General features: G+C 39.5%; 1 protein-coding gene across 1 annotated transcript; it reads right to left on the bottom strand.

The window, feature by feature from the left end:
- Window positions 1-15651: 15651 nt before the first annotated feature.
- On the bottom strand, window positions 15652-16956 carry LOC122004422 (aspartic proteinase CDR1-like). Its single transcript, XM_042559313.1, has one exon. It carries the CDS (start codon window positions 16954-16956, stop codon window positions 15652-15654), a length of 1305 nt encoding a protein of 434 aa, XP_042415247.1.
- Window positions 16957-21135: the final 4179 nt, after the last annotated feature.

The following is a 21135-nucleotide window of genomic DNA, read 5'->3' as shown; positions in this document are numbered from 1 at the left end:
TTATGATTTGGGGTCACAGGACAGGAGTACTCCGACAGCATCCCGTCTACTCTGTCATTGCTCAGGAGCATTGATGTCAGAGTGTGGGGTTGACATATGCATTTATTGCATTTTTATTTGCTTGTGATTGCTGCACTTATATGCTGCATTTGTTTGGATGCATTGATTGACATGCATACAGGATTATGACTCACTCGGTCTGACGACCTGTTACCTTTATACTTTGATCCGGTCAGTACAGTTATCTTCTGATTTCATTTCAGTTGCATTTATCCTCCTCATATTCAGGAGACTGTACGCATGATTAGTGTTGTCTGTTATTTGTTTTATTATGCATATCAGTTGTACCTGCTGAGTGTTGGACTCACCCCGCCTCCATTGTTGATATATTTTCAGGTTGAGGTTGTCCGGAGCAGTTCCCCCATCCGCACGTAGAGCTAGTTCTCTACTAGGTTGTTATTTGCTTTATTTTGGTTTTCTTCCATCGGACTATGTTTTAGTTTTGTTTTGGATTTTATTTATGGATATTGTACGGATTGTTACCGTTTGATGGTCTTTGGATGGTTTGGTTTTATTCTATTATATGCACCTTGAGAAGAGGTGAGTTCGTTGGATTTGAGTTTTACGAGTGTAGTGGAGTAGGGTGGATTTGAGTCGAGTCCTACTATGATTGAATATCTTTATAAACCGTGGTGTTTGTCTTTATTTTTGTTATCATTCCCGACTGTGGCTGAAGTATATGTGATATGTAGAAAGTTTCATATTGTCCACCGTACAGGGGAGTAATTTCTTGGACAGAGACTCCTCCGGGCGTGACAATTTAGTGGTATCGAGCAGGTATACGATACGCTTGGATTTTACGATCTTTGTTTTCGTATTATGGATACTTTGAATAATCGATATCGGTTTATCAGCTCGCCAAAGTTTGGCGATATTTATTTGATTTCGTGTGTTGGATTTTGATTTATCCGATACCAATTCATTGGTATCGAGCAGGTGTGATACCGTTTGGTATTTTGGACATTTTTATACTAGCCCTAGTTGTGAGACAGATTAGTCTGGACAGTTATTTTCGGTTGCACGGATTTGTCCGTTTCGATTATGTTATGGACTTCCGTTTTGGATTTATATGGATTTCCGGTGTTTATTTTTCTCGTACGGAATTCCGAGGTCAATATTGGGGGCTGGACAGCGATGGAACATCTCCAGACGGCATATAGGTATGATGGTTAATTTGATAGTTATGACATGTATTAGCACTTTATCTTTAGTACTTGTCTGGATGTTGTAGCACATATTATATGTGATGGGTTATCCATTGAGCATGATTGACCTTAATAGATATCAAGGATTATTATCTCTAGTGATTTTCTTATCATAGCATCAGTAGTTTTATCTTCTGTTACTACTAGTAGGAGATGGAGGCACATACCAGTCTCTGCTATTGTTAGTTGGGTAGTGGATGACACTTACCTATTCCTGTTGACTTAATCAGTTGAGTTTTTATACTCATATCTTTTGGATATTAGGGTACCCGATACGATGAAATTGTTTATTGGGGAGTTACCATGTTTGATCATTGTTGAGAATGGTTTGAGGTTGAGGGATATTGTGAGATCAGATATTTTGATGTGTTGATTTCTAATGATTTAAGAGAGTAAATGTTATGTGGTTGTTGATGATCTTTTAGTGGATAACTATTTTGATGATCTTTTATTTGGGTTGTCATTGATGGTGATATAGTGAGTATCCTGTATGGTGTTCACAGGTTGATGTTAATAATTGGTGATCAGATTATAAATTGGAAGCTAGAGAGTTTATGTGCCTATGAGATTTTTGATTTTAATAAATCTGGTTAATTGTGGTTAGTTAACAGGATGATAAAATTGATATTTGTTTCATCTGATATTAAACTATGTGGATAAATAATGATTTGATGTTTTGAATGCTAACTTACCCTCATGGAGAGTAGAGACTTATTCATCTGATATTAGTGGGCTGATATTTTTGAGGATAAAAAAAAAAAAATGAAATGAGGGTGTCTTGATGATATTGAATTCTAGCTTTTTCTTTTGGGTCGTACACATTTATTCATATGATATTATGTGGATTGACATTCTCTAGTTTGAGATGATGTATTAGTGTTGAATTGACCCATGAACTGATTGAGTTATTTGATAATGTAGTATACCATTTGATCGTGGTTTGATATACCTTAGTTGCTTGTGGAGGATTAAGGTATTCTTGATTAGTTAGTAGATGAATGATTTAGTTTTGTTGGTTGATCAGTAGAGGATTGTCATACTCTATTCTTAGAGGTTTGAACCTTTAGGTTATTTGTGCTTAGTTATGTATTTAGAGCACATTTGAGTACATGTTTTGTACTGACGTGAAAAATGACTGTTTAGCCATATATCATTATCGGCTTGGATAGGTTCTAAAGGATCGATGTATCCTATTCCATGAAGATTTTGACCGTGGATTGTATATACCTGGTGGGATAACTTAGAGGGTGCTTTGGGATATGTGACCCCGCTGATGTAAGGAAGTGTAGAGCTAATTGTTTAACACTTATGGGATACAATAGTTACTAGTGTATACTGGGAGAGTACATTTGGATTTATGATGATAAATTTTCCCTATTAGATATAGTCTTGGTAGTGTATGACATTGACTGGCAATGTTATACCACGGTGTGTATATTTTTCTTGTCCGATACTAGTTCCTTTGAACCTAGAGCAGGGTTGTTACTGGATGATTAGGTTGCTTTATTTTTGGGTTGCCTTTGATTGATGTATTCATGCTTGATACATATGCATGAATTTTGTTTAGATATACCGGTAACCCATGAGTGTTGGTAGCATAAGGTTGGTCTCTTTGATTGAGCTGGTATGCTGATTTTGCATGTATATCATGATTGTTTTGGGTTGTAGGAGTCCTGTGGTAGACTGTCCATTTGCTAGTAGTATATGTATCCATGTTCTGATATGGTTTGAAGGTTCCTTGTGGATCATAGATATGTAGTTCGATGTATGTATCTGGAGGTATTATTGAAGATATCTTGTTGATTAAATCCGAGATGTAGTATAAGTACATCGGTGGTGTTTTGATGGAGGCATTTTGTCGATTTAATCTGAGTTGTGATATGTACATATGTGTTTGGTGTGGTATCTGAGGTATCTTTTTGATTATGTTTGATATGTGAGTGCACCTGGGTTTTGTATGCTTTATTGAAAGTATATGTTGGTTATACTCTTGGCATAGGTGAAGATATGTCATGTGAGTGTTGTTTGAGGTGCATTGTTGATTTTACCTACATTGATTTTGCACACGTGTTCGGTATGTATTGTTGGAGGTATCATACTGAATATACCTGAGTTGTGAGTATGTTTGGTGTATAATAATTGGAGGTTTTTGTTAATCATACATATGTTGTGTGAGCATGTGTGCTAGGTGTATTATTGGTAGCAGTATGATGATTCTACTTATACTGAATGCAGAATGTGGAGTGACTGCATTATGTCATTTGTTGGATTAACCCATCAATTAATTTTCCTATCAGTGGATGACCCATTAGGATGCTGATAGAGTTGGTGATGGATTTGATTAGTTACTAGGTTGTTATAGCCTAGGCTAACCACAGTGAATTGTGGTAGAGAGATCTTGTACAGCCTCTAGCTGGATAGTTAGGTGCCTTGGGGTACTTATGTATTATTTTGTGGTGGAGCATTGCTCCTATATTTATTGCAGATACATATTTCAGATTATTTGTGGTAGAGTGTTGCTCCCACATATTGAGGATTTCTTGTGGTAGAGTGTTGCTCCCACATATGTGGTGTTTCCGAGCGTTGCTCTCACTCTGGAGGATTTAATCTTTGGTGATTTATATTATTGATGATCAGATTTTTTCGATTTATTATTGGAGATCCTATGGATAGGAATGTCTGTGATACGGACATTATGTGTCTTGGTTTTTGCCATAGAGGCTTACAGTGCCTTAGATGTTTTCAGGGACTCGATGATCCTGGTATGTCGAGGATGTTTGGATAGGTGTCCATTATCTTTGTGGACGATGTTGTGATCTATTACGGATCCGAGGTGAGTCACGTACACTACCTTTGCATAGATCTAGAGATGTTTCGACGAGAACATCTATATGTGATTATCAGTAGTGCTGGTTTGGATTGTCTTTTGTTATGATGTTTGGGACACACGGTCACCAGTAGGAGTGTACCGTGGTTCCACAGGAGATAGAGGTTGTTACCGTTGGGAGCAGCCGAAATCAGTGTAGGAGATCCGCAGTCTTTTTGTGACTCGCAGGATATTACAGACTTTTCGTCGAGGGTTTCTTCCACATAACTATGCTACTTTCACGTGTGACCATGGAAGGCGTGAAGTTTACTTGGATTGAGGATTGCAAGATCAGCTTCTAGGAGCTGAAGCGGAGATTGTTGTCGGCTTCGATTTTTGGTTTTTACCTTCTGGAGAGGACGGATTTGTCCTCTACACCGACGCGTTTCTACAGGGTATGGGTGCTGTTCTGATGCAGCACGGTTGAGTATTTTTATATGCTTTATATGCTTCTCGATAGTTGAGAGAGCCTGAGAAGAAAATACTCAGTTCATGATCTGGAGTTGGCTGCTATTATTTTTGCCCTGAAGATTTGGCAGCATTGCCTGTATGATATTACCTTGAGATTCTCACTGATCATCGAATCTCAAATATCTGTTTTACTTGGAAGGAACTTAATCTTCGACAGAGGAGATGGATGGAGTTCCTGAAGGATTATGAGTGTACCATTAGCTATCACCCGGGAAAAGCTAATGTGGTTGCCGATGCACTTAGCCAGAAGTCCAGAGGGACTTTAACTTGCTACCGAGTGGTGGTTATAGACTTGATTCAGGGTTTCTCTGTGTTAGACCTTGAGGAGCAGGGACAGACCGAGCAGGGTAGTCTTGTTACCATAAGTGCTCAGTCGTAGATCAGGATGAGAATCCGAGATGCCCAGTTGTTGGGACCTCATAGAGCTCAGCGAGGCTGAGTGGTCCATATTATCAGACAGAGGATGTCAGAGGCATAAGACTGCCAGAAGTGTTATGCTGACCGGAGACAGAGACCTTTAGAGTTCTCCATTTGCGACTAGGTATTTCTGCGAGTTTCACCCATGAAAGGGGTGAAGAGATTGACCTCAGAGGTAAGCTAGCTCCGCGATACATTGGACCTTTCCAGATCTCGGAAAGAATTGGAGCAGTAGCTTATCGGTTGGCACTATTGCCGTTCTTGGCAGGCGTTCACGCCGTATTCCACGTATTCATGCTGATGAGATACGTGCCCGACCCGACGCATGTGCTGATAGATATTCCAGTTCCAGTTCAGCCTGACATTACTTATGAGGAGGTTCCGGTACGGATTCTCGACCGGAAAGAGCGTCAGTTGCGGAACAAGACTATCCGGCTGGTTAAAGTCGGATGGCAGCATCATTCGGATGAGGAAGTTACTTGGGAGCTCGAGGATACGATCCGAGCTCGATACCCCATCTTTTCATTTGAGGTATGTGATTTAATTTACCGTTCAGCATTTATTATTGTTACTTGTTATTAGTACTTGCTGATGGTAGATACTGAAATTTGGGGACCAAATTTTTATTAGTGGGGGAGAATGTAAAATACCGGAAATAGGCGAATATTAATAAGGGAATTTTCCGGAATTTTTGGAAATTTTTCTGGAATTTTTCGGAGCTCGTACGGACGAGTTGACGGGGATAAAAACGGGGCTCGGAAAAGCCTGTTTAGGCTACCCTATTTTAATGAGGAAAAGTTTTATTTTTCTTTTCTTTTCTTATTCTTTTTCTTTTCCTCCGGTTTTTATTTGTCGCCGTTCACTCCTTCCCCGCGTGCCCTAGCCCCCTCCTCGCACCCGAGCCATCCCGACGCCGCCTGCCTTTCTCCTTCGGCCCTAACCGCCGGCCGGCGGTTCCTCCTCCCCGAGAGCACAAAACTTCGGCCACTTCTTCTCCTTCTATTTCTTCTGCCCGAGCCTCACCCGACGCCACCACAGCGCCCGACGCCTCTGCCCTAGATCGGAGCCAGCCCCGGCCGACCGGCGACTTCTCCTCCCTTCCTCTGGTCCGACGAATTACCGCCGGCCTTCTGCTCTAGCGCCGGCTACCACCATCATTGTGCCTGCCGACGCCGCTATCTTCGACCCCAGCGCTGACCTCCTCCACTTGGCCGTGCCCTAGCTCCGAACCAAGTCTTCTTCTCCTCTTCTGAGCGCCGGCAGCCGACAAGATCCTTTGCCCTAGTGCCCCCTGCCATTGATCAAGTTCCCGGTGAGGTTTAGTTTGGTTGGAAATTCTGTAGGTGCAAGGATTTTGATTAATTGTTTATCTGGTTTGTTGTGGTGTTGACTTTTGATTCATTTCGATCTGATAATTGCAGTAGGTTGTGCTGTTTTGGTGAATCTGGAAATTTGGGGTGTTGTGGGCTGCTCTTTGGTCCAGTAGCCACTACTTTTGGCAGTAGATCAGTGACTCCAAATTAGGGTTTGCTTTGTTGCGGATTTGCTTGGTTCCAGCATCAACAGTAGGTTGGTTGCTATGGAAAGTTGCTGTTGGAGATCACCACTTCCTCCTACTTGATTCGGTTGACTTGAGGTAAGGTGTAGGGCATTTTATATATGCTTTAGAATATGGTTTTGATTCGATTGTTTAGATGGATGAATATGAGTAGGTTTGGGTTGTGTATATTGATTAGGGTTTTACCCTAATCTTAGGGTTAGGGAGTTGAAATTTAACCCTAATTAACCGTTGGATTTAATTTAGGTAGATTGAGATTGATGGGTTAGAGTTTATCTCTAAATTTATATTTAGGATTTATTTAGCTATTTATTGTATTCTAGCTAAATAAAAGTAAATGTATTTGTTTACACAGGGCTCTGATTCGAGACGAGTATCTCGGAGTTGGATTGGATCTTTCTATTTTCGGAGGCGGGTACTTTGACTTATGTCTTTTGATATGCATGATAATATGTTTAACATATAACAGTAATTGTGTTACCTGTTTATTTCGGTTGGTCACTACATGATTAGTACATGTTGTTTGTTTATTTATTCTGCACTACATATTATCTACCTGATCACATATGCCTTAGGTAGTGACCTAACCACATGCTCTGTTATATTCTGGATCTAGGGTTTATTTGATACCCTCTTCGATTTGTGTACCTTCTATTTGATACGTCTTCTTGTGGTACACACTTTGTATCTATTTATATGGATCATGCCATGTTATTCATGAGATTGCCATGTTTAGTATCATGCATCATGATTGCATGTTGCGATTGTCGGCTCTACTTTGGTTGAGCTCATCGCCATATTTACACACATCACCCATGGATTTGTATATCCGGTGTGTGGCGGTTCTCATTGCTTGCTCCGCTGGTCGCGACTCAGTGGTAGCCGGCCCCGCCTGTTTGGCTCCGCTGGCATTTAGGGTAGCAGCGCCGGCAGATGGTGGACTTTGTTTGGCTCCGCTGGTCCGCTCAGCGTGGTAGCCGGCAGAGATATCCTCCCGCCATCGTGTACCGGAGATGAGAGCATTGAGCTCCCCATTTATGATTTGGGGTCACAGGACAGAGATCCCGTTTACTCTGTCATTGCGCAGGAGCATTGATTTCGAGTATGGGGTTGACATATGCATTTATTGCATTTTTATTTGCTTGTGATTGCTGCACTTATATGCCGCATTTGTTTGGATGCATTGATTGACATGCATACAGATTATGACTCACTCGATCCGACGACTGCTACCTTTATACTTTGATCCGTCAAGACAGCTTATCTTCCGATTTCATTTCATTGCATTTATCCTCCTCATATTCGAGACTCATGCATGATTAGTGTTGTCTGTTATTTGTTTTATTATGCATATCAGTTGTACTGCTGAGTGTTGGACTCACCCCGCCTCCATTGTTGATATTTTCAGGTTGAGGCGTCCGAGTGCCCAAATCCCCCCATCTGCACGTAGAGCTAGTTCTCTACTAGGTTGTTATTTGCTTTATTTTGGTTTTTCTTCCATCAGACTATGTTTTAGTTTTGTTTTGGATTTTATTTATGGATATTGTACGGATTGTTACCGTTTGATGGTCTTTGGATGGTTTGGTTTTTATTCTATTATATGCCTGCCTGGACGGCAGAAGAGGTGAGTTCGTTGGATTTGAGTTTTACGAGTGTAGTGGAGTAGGGTGGATTTCGAGTCAGAGTCCTACTATGATTGAATATCTTTATAAACTGCGTGGTGTTTGTCTTTTATTTTTGTTATCATTCCAGCCGCCTGTGGCTGAAGTATATGTGATATGTAGAAAGTTTCATATTGTCCGCCGTACAGGGGAGATGCTGCCGAAATTTCTTCGGACAGAGACTCCTCTGGGGCGTGACAGAAGTACCTTAGAGGCACTAGAGATTATATGCTAGCTTACAATGCAGATAATTTGGTCCCTGTGGGTTGCACGGATTTTGACTTCCAATCGGATAGGGACAATAGTAAGTCGACCTCGGGGTTTTGTTTTTTTACTTTAGGAGGTGAAGTCATAACTATGGAAGAGTGATAAGCAAAGGTGTTTTTTTGGACTCCACCATAGAAGCTGAGTAAGTGACAGCCTTTGAGGCAGTCATAGAAGCTGTAGGGCTCAGATACTTCATGATGGACTTAGACATGTTTTCTGGTTTGTCCAAAAATTATTACAATTTATTGTAATAATGATAGTGCAGTAGCAAACTCGAAGAAACCATAAGTCCAAAAGGCAAGAAAACACAATAGAGCGCAAGTACCACCCAATACGAGAAATCGTATAAACGAGGAGAAATTGTTGCCGCCTAGATTACATCAAGGTGATGACCTGTAGATCCTTTCACTAAGGTCCTTAAGGCAAGAGCTTTAGATGGGCATGTTGAAGGGTTGGGAATCAGATGTATGGCAGCATTTATGGCAACATAATCTTTTAGTATAAGTGGGAGATTGTTAGAGTGTATACTAAAAGTCTAGCTTTTGTATAAACATTTATTTAGAAATAAAGAATCACAGTGGTCAATATCTACATTTATTTGTAATTTATTCAATTAATTTATATAGTAGACAACATGGTGTGTGGTGTCACACACAGTAGATCATGTTGTCGGTTCTTTATAAATTATAAACAGTTGCTCGCGACTAAGATGGAAAGGAAAAAATCATCGGAATAGTCGTAGTGTAATTAAATATTAGTTTATCTTGATTAATAAATTACACTGATACACTCTAAGTGTATTGAGTAAGACCATTTTAGGTAAGTTCTTTTTGTACTGACTTTATAAAAGAACTAGACCTTAGTTATTATGGAAGTGTGTGCTCTTAATCCTAATATAATAACAAGCACATATATTTAATATTTATTTCTATGACTTATCAAAGGGTGAGGTTTAGCTCGATAAATCAATATGGCCGATAAGTTGAGAAATGATATTACTTATAGTGTGTGTTGTTGATTATAGAAGGAATCTGTGTCCTAGTTATGTAGGTTGAGAATGTCCCCAAGACGAGCTCATAAGGATTGTCATGTTAAACCCTGCAGGTGGACTTAGTCCGACATGACAATGAAGTTGAGTGGTACTACTCTTGGAGGTAGATATTAATTAAGTGAGTTGTCAGTAACTTACTTAATTAATGGACATTCGTAATCTTAAACATAGGGAGACTAACACACTCATGATAAAAAGGAACCCATAATGTAATTTGGGATTGGTGCGGTAGTGCGATAATAACTCTCTAGTGGAATGAGTTATTATCGATGAACTTGAGTTGTGTGTTCGGGGCGAGCACGGGATACTCAAGCTCATCGGAAGGCCAAAACCAATTTCTCCTCTAGGTCCTTGTCGTAGCCTCATTATAGCCTCAAGTCCATCCAAATGTAAGGCTCTTCTTGGTGTCCAAGAAGGGGGTCGGACCATTGCTTGGCGACCAAGCAATGGCCGGCCACATCCTCTTATAGGGGCCGACCATATTGCTTGGTGACCAAGCTTGTAGGGGCCGGCCAAGATTAATTCAAATAGGAGGGTTGTTTTGAATTTTTAAAATATGCTCTTTGTAGAAAACTATAAGTTTTAAAAGAGAGATTTTAATTTTTAAAACTTTCCTTATTTGAATTAGGCCACATGTTTTAATAGAGAGTTTTAAAAGTTTTAAAACTTTCCTTTTATAATCATCCTCATGGTTTAAGAAAAAAAAAGGAAGATAAGTTTTAAAATTAAAATTTTCTATCATCATGTTAAAAAAGGAAATTTTATAAGAGAAGTTTTAAATTTTAAAACATGGTTTTAAATTTTAGAACTTTCCTTTTTTAACTCCTACTTTAGGAAAGAGAGCTTGTAAAATTTTATAAGAGTTTTTCTTCTTGTAAAATTTTATAAAATTTTATTTCCTTCCTCTTATAGGGGCTGACCACCCTTGCTTGGTGCCCAAGTAAGGTGACCGGTCATATTAAAATAAATAAAATCATCATCAATTAATTTTGGTGATTGATTCAATCAAGAGGAAAGAAAAGGAAAAATTAAAAGGGAAAAGTAAAATTAGAGGAAGATTTTAATTTTTGTAAAAATTCTTCCCTTATTTGCCTTGGGAAACTAATATAAAAGAAGGGGTGATGGGGGCTTCATGAGACATAATTCTTATTCTCTTGCTTGGAGACTCTCTTGGTGTGGCCGACCCTCTCCCTTCCCTTTTCCCTTTTTCTCTCTTCTCCTTGGTGTTGGTGGTGGCCGGATTTTAGAAGAAGAGGAAGAAGCTTTTGGGTGGTGTTCATCTTGGAGGATCGTCGCCCACACGACGTTCAAGGCGAGGCAAGGAATACGGCAGAAGATCTCGAGGTCATTAGCTTACAAAGAGAAGGTATAACTAGTAATTTTCTTCCGCATCATATTAGTTATTTTCTTTGTAAGAATTCTAAATACAAGAGGCAATTAGATCTAGTTTTTTGAATTAGTTTTTCGAGTTTGTGTTTTCTTCTTTTTCGAATTTGTGATTCGATTGTTCTTTTTGGTTAACCTAGAGTTATTTAAGGAAATTAAATATTAGCTTTCCTTAAAGGGCTTTGACTAGGCGGTGGTGGTTGCTCCCATATCCAAGAAGGCTATGTGCCTCGCCATGCAGTCCTGGAAGCCAATTTTGGAAATTAATATTTAATGAAATTAATAACATAGGTGGATTTGAATCAATAGTGTTAAGTTCCGCTTGCGATTCAAATCTAAATCATTAAGAACAGATAAGTTAAATTTGGAATCAATGATGTTAAGTTCCGTCTGTGATTTCTAATTTAATTTCTAAAGAACACAATAGGTTATTTAAGGAAAGGTTTGACACTTGTACAAAAAAATTTTGTACATTGGAACCGGTACATTTTCCTAGGACTAACCAACACTGCCAGCCCTAAAGATCCACTCTCCCCATTGTTTCTTCCACTGGCTCTAGAGCTACAAGAAAAGGTCGAGAAGATGGAGTTGGTAGCTGAAATATTGAAGGCATGTTCTCTACTTGATTTATACTTTAGTTAGTTCTATAATTAGTGTAATTTGGATCCTATAGTTTGATGCTCTTGGCTATTTTTGGGAGAATGATACCCTAGTTTAGGTTCTTTTCCTAAGATCTAAATGGTTTTGTATAGATGGAGGATTTTGTATTTCTTGAAGGGATAGTTTCCTCACTAAATTTTAAAGCTTGACCATGTTCTTGCTTTACAAATTTGTGCATGTTCTCTACCTTGCTTAATGTTATATTAGTTCCTCTAATTGGTAGGTTTTGGATTTTATAGATTCTCAAGCTCTTTTGTTTTAGAAGATGATACCATATTAGTTCCTATAATTTGTAGGTTTCGGATTTTATAGATGCTTATGCTCTATTGTGTTTTAAGAAGATGATGCCATGTTAGCTCCTATAAATTTGTAAGGTTCGGATTTTATAGATTCTTAAGCTCTTTTGTTCTTAGAAGACGATACATATTAGATCCTATAACTTGTAGGTTTCAGGTTTTATAGATTCCTATACTCTTTTGTTTATTAGAAGATGATACCATGTTAGCTCCTATAATTTGTAAGTTTCAGAATTAGCTTGGTGTGCTTGTGTTTACTCTTGCTTCACATCATGGTAATTTAGTAGGCTATAGTATGATTTCAAAATTTGGTTTTGTATGTTTGTGGTTACTCTTGCTTTACATCATGGCAATTTAAGTGGGCTATATATATATTTGATTTTGGAATTGTAGTTAGTGAGTTATGTTAGTACACCGAGGTAATTTTGATGTGGTCAGCCGAATTAGAGTTAGGTCCTGTTGTGTTTTGATACCCTATGTCTGAGTGTGCAGGAATTTATGAGCACAAGAGGTCGAGCGAAAGACGAAGCTAGCGAGAAGGATGACACAGGAGAGAGCCGATGGGTTCGGTGCGTCTGAAGGATGAGGTGCTGTAGAAGAGTACGCTGGCGGACAAGAAGAAGGCTGACAACGTTTCTGAGGGACGAGAAGCTGAGGTGGAAGACTGCTCGAGAAGGCAGGAAAATGGGTTCGGGTGGGCTCTATTCCAGATGATCAAAATCACTCAAGTGAGTGGAACTGGAGCGGAACACTCAGATGAAAAGTCAACTTCAGGCTAATTGGAGTCCGGGCACCCAGACCGGTTTGGTCCAGCAGGGGTGCCTTGACGAGGTGCCCCAGTGCGAAAGTGGTTCAAGCGCCTGGAACCCTTCCGAGCACCCGAACCAGGAAATTTATCGAAACACGCGCTGTCACGATCCGGTGTGACACAGATAAAATTCTATCCATGTCTAGGCGTTTGGAACCCTTCTAGTCGCCCTGAATAGGGCTATAAATATAGCCCTGATCCTAGTAGTTGAAAATCACTTATACAAAAGTTTCTTTAATTGTTCTACTACTTTGTGTACTTTCAACGCTTGTAAGAGGCTTCTCCGCCTACGATGAAAGGAGAACTTGATTAGTGCTTCAAAGTCTTGGATTAACAATCTTCCAGGTTGTAACCAAGTAAAATCGGCAGGTTCTTTCTTTTTTAGTTTATCAATTCTTTTTTATAGAAGTGCTTTAATATTTCAAAAGATCGAGAAACATTTCGTTTTCTTTTTGAAGGGTAATTCACCCCCTCTTGTCGGCCGCACGGATCCTAACAAGTGGTATTAGAGCCAGGCGCACTTTAGAAGGACTAACCACCATCTGAAGCAAAAGAAATGGCCAAATCTAGCATCTATCCGTCGAAATTTGAGGGAGACTTCGCAATGTGGAAGAAGTACATGGAGGTTTTTTTTTTAAAAAAAATGACTTTGAAATTCTTTTAATTATAAAATGTGATTTTGTAGCACCTACAGATTAGCACGGAGCCGAGAAAAAAGAGTACACATGGATGAAGAAGGAGCAAGCCGACTTTGTGGCTAATGGAAAAGCAGAGTTTCATCTACTTAGCGTTCTTCGGCCCCAAAAGGTCAACCTGATCGGAAGCTACGACTTTGCCAAAGATCTCTGGGAGAAATTCCTGGAGCTCCACGAAGGTACTTCGGAAGCTAAACTGACAAAGTGGGACATCCTCCGAAGCCAACTGACGAACCTCCGAATGAACAAGGGAGAGAAGGTAGCCCAACTCCAGGCAAGGATCAAAGACCTGATCACCCAGCTCAACAACCTCGGAGAAAAGGTAACAAATCATGACTCCTTAAGGTACGCACTTAACTCTTTTTCAAGAACTCAAGAGTGGTGAGCCTTAGTAGATGTTTACTACATCTTTAAGGACCTCGAGGTATGTACTCTTGAAAACTTAATTTCAACCTTTGAACTTCATAAGTCTCGTTGTATAGATTCTTAGGAATTAGAGAAATCAAATAATATTGCTTTAAAAGTCAAGAACGACGAATCAGACGTCGGCACCTCCTTCGATGATGATGAAACAACATATATGGTAAGGAAATTCATATAGTCTACTCCACCTAGTATGAAAAGACTTGGTTGTTGTTGTAGTTATTAAATCTAATAAATGATAAACCATTAATTGTTACTAATTAATCATTTAAGTAGTCAACAAATCAAAATCTAATTAATTAATTACTTAAATTCATTAATAACGATTAATCCTAAGTCAGATTAATCTCCTACCAGCATTATTAATTAATTGATTAATCTATTAAACGGACAATCACAACTTTAATTAATCAATTTCATTAATTACATCAAATCAATTAAGTAATTGTAAGCGCATCCGAGAATGCTGGCTATGATGGGTCTTCATGAGCAATTCTCTGAGTTACCAAGATGATTAATGGAGAACTTTTGTGAGATCGGACTGGTCACTTAGATTAATTAAACTGAAGGCTTGGATACTAAAAAAAAATTAAATAATTATCAATTTAATTACTACTGTAATTAATCTTAGTCAATCAACACTATAATCAATAAATCATTTAATTAACGAAAATCAACAATTAGTTTTTTACCTTGCTGGTGATGCATCCATGAGGGATTATTTTCACGGCTGAGAAGGAATGGCAGTTGTAAGATCGCCGGCGGCTACGACAATGACTATGAAAACATGGTGTTGAGGGCATAGTGGCAAAAAGAAGGTGGCCACGGGACATGATGGTTTGGTCGAGGTCGTCGTTGGAGATTTTGGGTGGTGGCCGGCCAGCAAAAGCAGAACGCAGCTGCTCAGACACAGCAGCCAGTGGTGGCGATAGGGGGGAAGAGGAAGGAGTAGCATGACACCAGCATCAGCTGTACATGAGCAGCGACCGATACCAGGTTAGACGTGCGATGGAATGACACCGCGAACACCTGGGGTGAGGGAAGAGACGCGGAGGGATAAAAGGGAAACTTGAGTTTAGGAATTTAAACTTAATTTAACTGAATCAATTAATTCAGATTTCAAATAGGATATAAACCCAAATTTATCTCAATGAAATATTCAAAAAATCATATAAAATATAGAAATTTTTCAATAATTTATTTTAATTCATATAAATATATTTCCTTTAAATTATCCCTTATATTATATTATTTTTGTTAAATAATTTTATAACACTACATATTGGAATGTCGTGGTAGGAAGGAGTTTTATAGAGGCAGAGTCTTATAGAGGCTTGACTTTTCAGATCAATTTGTCCGTATTTTCTGCTATGTTACTAACAAATGACTTTGTTGATATTGGATCAACGAAATAGAGAGAATTTTTTATTATGAGGAAATACCCCATCAAGTAAAATTCATTTATTTTTTATTGTGCATTAACATCTTATAGACGAGTACACTATCAACAATCAAAATGAAAGCACGCGAGTCATTATTCACCCTCGCTAACACTCTCAATAGTTGGATATGGAACTCGAATGAACTTAATATAAAATTCCAAACACCTCCTGGTATTTAGAAATAACATGTAATGTTAATTTGTATCATTTCAAAGAGAGAAAGAAAATTATATTCAATCAAACTAGTCCTAATCAATTAAATTGTCTAGTTAAATCATTGAAAAAAAAATAAATGCACATTTCCTTTCAATGAAATTCCATGACTTATGACCATAAATATAAATATGAATGCTCAACTTAGCACTTCATATTACATAATACACGTTTATAAGTCGCTACATTTTTTCTCTATAATAGTCAATTCCATTTTTTCTAGATCATGTCCAACCAAAATATCTTGCTGCATAATATTCCCAAAGATCTGTATACCATCCCTTCCCATTATCACCATGCATTTCACATTCCGTCTATACCACCTAAACAAGTTTTCAGGGCTCACCCTGAAGTTCCCCAATGTCCCATCAAACGAGAACCACAACCCCGGCAGCCTCTCCTCTACCTCTGTCGAGAACACCGTGAAGCACAATTTGAATGAGTCAATCTTCACAATCTGCAAGTTAACGTAATCCGTCAATTCCCTCACCAATTGGTCCACTACTACAGTGTCCAGCATGGTCATGACGGTGCCAGAGTCGAAGATGATGTTTCCGGCGCTCAACTTGGACCTCGTAGTAAGGAAGATGTTAAACTCATCCGGGATTGAGATGGCGTTAAGTTGCACGGCGTAGAAGTTGTCTTGCGTCTTGAGCGGCGTGACGATCCTATTTCCGGCGACCGTCGGTTTGCCGCGTCCCAAGAAGAGCCTACTACTGAATCCCTCATCGAGCATGTCCAGGCAGTAGGAGAAGTACTTGCTAATGTACTTAGGGGCAAGCTGGTAGATCAGAGATGGAGGCTTGGGGCGCAATCCAATGATGCCGCCGAGGTTGGCAATTCCATTGTTCATAGACCGGAAGTTGCAACCGAATGTCATATTTGGAATTAAGAATAATTGGAACGGATCTAATGAGGCTAAATGCAAGGTTTCTGAGGATAAAATTCCGTCGACGTTGGAACCATCGCCATAGGCGGCATGGTACTGGCACACCTCATCATCAGTGCAATAACCCATGCTCAAGCTCTTGCACTCATCGGAAAAGCAAGATAACTTCTTGTAGGAGAGGGATGCATTAGGATTGAATAGGGTGGTGTTCCTATTGGAGCATTGGCAGCCATCACAGTTAACCCAGTTTAGTTCGCTGCCGGTGTCGATGATGCCCCACACAGATTGCGACTTTGGCATGCCCATGCTAATCAGCATCAAGAATTCCCCTTCAATATAGCGCAAGGCGATCTCCATGTCAGCGGAGGTCTTCATGGTGATGCGCTTGTCCAAGTAGCTAGCTCGGTTGACCGAGCGAACAGTGGCGGCCTGCAGGCGATCAAAGGGTGTCATCGAGCTGTTGTACAGTGGCGACTTGGGGGAGTCACGGTGGACCAACTCAATGTCAAAGACAGTGTCCTGTGGGACAAGAGCCGGCACGAAGGAGATCAGTAAGAGGAGGCGGAAGAAGGTAACGATGGCCGCCATTGCGATAATTAATGAAGATGTATACTTTTTCAACTGGTGCGTGAATATAATTTATAGAGAGATTCAACAGGAGAATAAAGAAGTTTAATTAACGGGAATTAATGATAAGATTAATTGAATAAAATTTGGAAGGAAGTGAGATTTGGAAACACATTTAAATTTTGAGAGGAATTGGAAATTAATTAATGGGACCTAGGCATCTCATCAATTCGATTAATGGTCCAAATCAAGCTTGAAATGGCAAAAATCTATCTTTAATTGTTATTATATAATTAATTGATTCTGAAAGGATCCATAGGTGTAAGTTTCCTTCTACTCCTCCTGACTAATTTATATTTATTTAGAAGGAACTTTGCTCCCATTCCAAGTTTAGTTATATTATTTTAATCGTATTGGATGCATTTAGAATGAGTGTGTCTCCACGTTATTTTTTTCACTACCAATAATGGAACTTTCTCCGATAATGGGGATTGGCCTGATACTTACTGGATGTCTACCGACCAACCTCCAGCATCGACAACGATGCTCCTATATAGATCAATATGAATTGATGTAGCCAAAATTTTCAACCAGGAGCCGAATTCAATAAATTTAAAAAATTAATACAATATAAAATCAGATTATCCAACTCTTAAAAACTGAAAAAATATTTTTAAAATATAAGTTGAAATTTTTAAAAATTTGGTAGGTCAATTTTCACAATCCAAAACTTTAAATTTCAAATTTAAGGAGATAAAAAACAAACTTAAATTTGAAAATATCAACCTTAGCCCTTGATTAAGTCTAATTGAAACAATCCATTCTCGTAACTTTTCTATGACTCAAAGTCAAAGAATTTCTACATATGAGACCTCATTACAATTTAAATAATCATCCAAACTAACAACCTAATAAAATAAAATTTATATTTTACAACTCTTCTTCAATTAGTGAAACATGAAAGAAGAAAGGAATAACTTACTCCTCTTATTCTTGCTATGGTTAAATAAAGCAAAAAAGAGCTGCTTGTTAAAAAAAATAAAAGGAAGACCATTGTTTTTGTGATAACAGACGAGAGAAGATAAGAAAGAAGAAGCAAATTAAAGAGGAGAGTTTTACCTTCTTTGTTACCTACCTCAACTAGCTTCGGTGAGCTCGGTAATGATTAAAGAGAGCAAATCAAGACAAAATAGGGCTATTCTTATGGTGCCAAACAAAATCCTAAAAAACATGAGAAGAGGTAGAAGATACAAGGGTTGCACATGTTGCTAGAAGAGGGTAGCAGCTGATGTTACGTTTCTTACTTTCTAGAGAAGAGAAAGGAGAAGAAAAGAAAGTTCTTGTGCTTGAGAAGAGGAGAGGTAAAAGCTGCAGGTTATTGCTATTAGAGAAGAGAAAGTGAAGAAGGAAATGAGGAAGAAGACGAAAATAAAAATAAAAGAGAGAGATGGGCAAAGACATAACGGTGGTGTACAACATGACGGGGGCATCTAGTAGGAAGACATGGTGGGTCAGACCTCAAGTAAGTATGCAAATGGTAAGTGACGGGAAATAACTAGAAGAGAGAGATCTAGTGAGAACAAGTCCAATGGGATTGTAGGCACAGGTTAACTTAGATCCATTTTAGAAATCTAAGTTAAGACCAAGACTAAATCCTAATCTTGGTAAAATAAGATCTAATTCATAAATTAATTTATGCATTTGTGCTAAATCTATTTTGCTACTAATTTTTTTTTTATGTAGGATTGTAAAGCGCTAGAGGGGGGGGGGGGGGGGGGGGGAATAACGCTCGTGATTTTCACTTTCGTTTTTAAGATAATTGAGTAATCGCAGCGGAAAATAAAGATCAATACACAAACATCAAGATTTTACTTGATTTGGAGCCTGTGGCGACTTCTACTCTAAGGCCCGCATGTAAGGGTGCTTTCGATGGGCAATCACTATAGTTTCAAAATATTTACAAATCAAAGTACACTTTAAATGCCATAAATAACAGTATACTGATAAGTAAGAAATGAGAGTTGAAGGCTTCCGGTTGTCGGAGTCAAGTTACAGCTTTGTCGGATCGTCATTTGAGCAGTGCGCAGTAGAAAGGTTGCTGAAATCAAGTGTATATTAGCTTCTGCTTGAACCATGCCTCCATCCTCCATAGGAGGCGCCTCCAGCCCTGAGTCATCCACGTTGATCAGCTCCACAATGCTCACTGCTTATCCACCCGAAGGCGCCTCCAAGATCTATGGAGGGAACCCTCCATGCAGCGTTCAAGGCACCTCCAGCAGCCTTAGAATGCGCCTTCGCACCTTGCTATTGTTGGTTAAACCTAGGAAAACGTACTGGTTCCACTGTACAAAAATTTTTGTACAAGTGTCGAACTTTTCCTTAAATAACCTATTGTGTTCTTTAGAAGTTGAATTAGGAATCGCAGATGGAACTTAACATTATTGATTCCAAATTTAACTTATCTGTTCGTAATGGTTTAGATTTGAATCGCAAGCGGAACTTAACACTATTGATTAGAGCCGTTGATTTAGGCTGGGCCCGTCGGGTTGGCCCGCCCCGCCAAACAATTTAAGCGGGTTGGGTTGAAATTTTATCAACCCAAGTCCGCCGTGGGCCGACCCGCCTTGTTTGGGAGGGAGGGAAGGTTCATTAACGTAACATGTGTTACCATGTTTGGGAGAAAAGTGAGGGTAATGAAGGTTAAATATATAAAGTTACAAAATTACCCTCACTTTTATTAAAGACTTAAGCATTCAAAAACCCAGTGCATCTTGCATACATTTGTTGGTTAAGACTTACGCATTCAAATAATTGTAACTCATTTGTTAAAGTCGGCATCGACATCGTCGTTGACATCGAAGTCGATGTCGGTGTCGAAGTCGGAATTGGCATCAAAGTCGGCATCGGCATCGAAGTCATCAGCTGCGTAAAGTTAGAGTCTGCGTCAAAGTCGGAGTCGTTGTCGGTGTCAGCATCGACATCAAAGTCGGTGTCAGCATTGACGGAGTGTGAGCGTTGGGTGGTGCCAGTTGGGCGATGCGAGTGTTTTTCGTCGTGATGCAAAGAATACCTAAAACAATGATTTTTAGAATTAATATAATTAATAAAACAGGGATAAAATTGGAATATATTTTTTTTTAATTCCATATACCCTTCCTTACACCCCAAATCGGGGTGTAAGAAATTCTTTTGTTTCATGGGTAAGGAAGGTTAAAGCTTACCCTTCCTTACCTTTCCTTTCCGTAGCTCACTTCTTCCCAAACAGGGTTTCAAGTTTCCCTTCCTCTTCTTTACCCTTCCCTCTCCTTCCCTCACTTCCTCCCAAACAGTGCGTTACTCGTGATTTTCTTCCTCGCGACGCAACTAGGGCACGCGAAGCTCCCCCCATAGTGTTTTCTCCTTTCTTCTTCTTCTCTCCGGCCGGCCGCACATCTTCTTCTCTTCACTACCGCCGCCCAACCCTCCACATCCTTTCTCCATTCCTCCATGATCTGCTCCAATCTGCAATGGACGGCGCAACTCCAACAACTCCTGTGAGCTGCAGTGATTTCATCAAGAGGAGGGTGTTCCTGTCTCCATTCTTTTCGCTGTGGAGATCCCTTGCAGACGGCGTTCTGAAAGCAGAGACTTCACAGAGGAAGTCGGTCGATTCATCTTCTCCGGTGGAAGCCTCTCTAGATCCATTCTTTCTATTGTGGAGTCTTCACCTGTGGATGACATTCCGGAAGCAATGAAGATCCACCTCAGTGGTGTATCCAACTCTGGCAGAAGCGCATCATCTTCATGCCCATCCTCTATTCTTCAATTCCGGCAAAACTTACTAAAGCAAATCCAAGGCTGACGTTGTGGTGAACTCCTGTGGACGGCGTTCCGAAGGTAGGAATTCCAGCAACCTCAGTCTCAGTGGTGTATACAATTCTGGCAGAGCAAATTCTCTTTTGATTTCTGTTCAGTTTTTGTTGATTCTGCAATTTATTTCCTATTTCATCTAAACTATCAACTTTGTGCCATCGGGAGTTGTAGATCAGCATTCAGTCGTTGAGTTGCTATTCACTGGGGCTGGCGTTCCAAATTTGGGCCCTTTGTGTGACGACGAAGGGTAGTTGAATTGGTGTATGATCACAGAGGAGTGGATGTGGTTGATTAGCTTAGTTAGTTTTCATGTTTAATTTGTTTAATCTTTGTTCTTATGCATTTTGA

The sequence above is a fragment of the Zingiber officinale genome, chromosome 7B (assembly GCF_018446385.1).
Source record: "Zingiber officinale cultivar Zhangliang chromosome 7B, Zo_v1.1, whole genome shotgun sequence".
NCBI lineage: Eukaryota > Viridiplantae > Streptophyta > Magnoliopsida > Zingiberales > Zingiberaceae > Zingiber > Zingiber officinale.
Note: the sequence above shows the minus strand (reverse complement) of the source record. Positions and strands in the feature narration are given on the sequence as shown.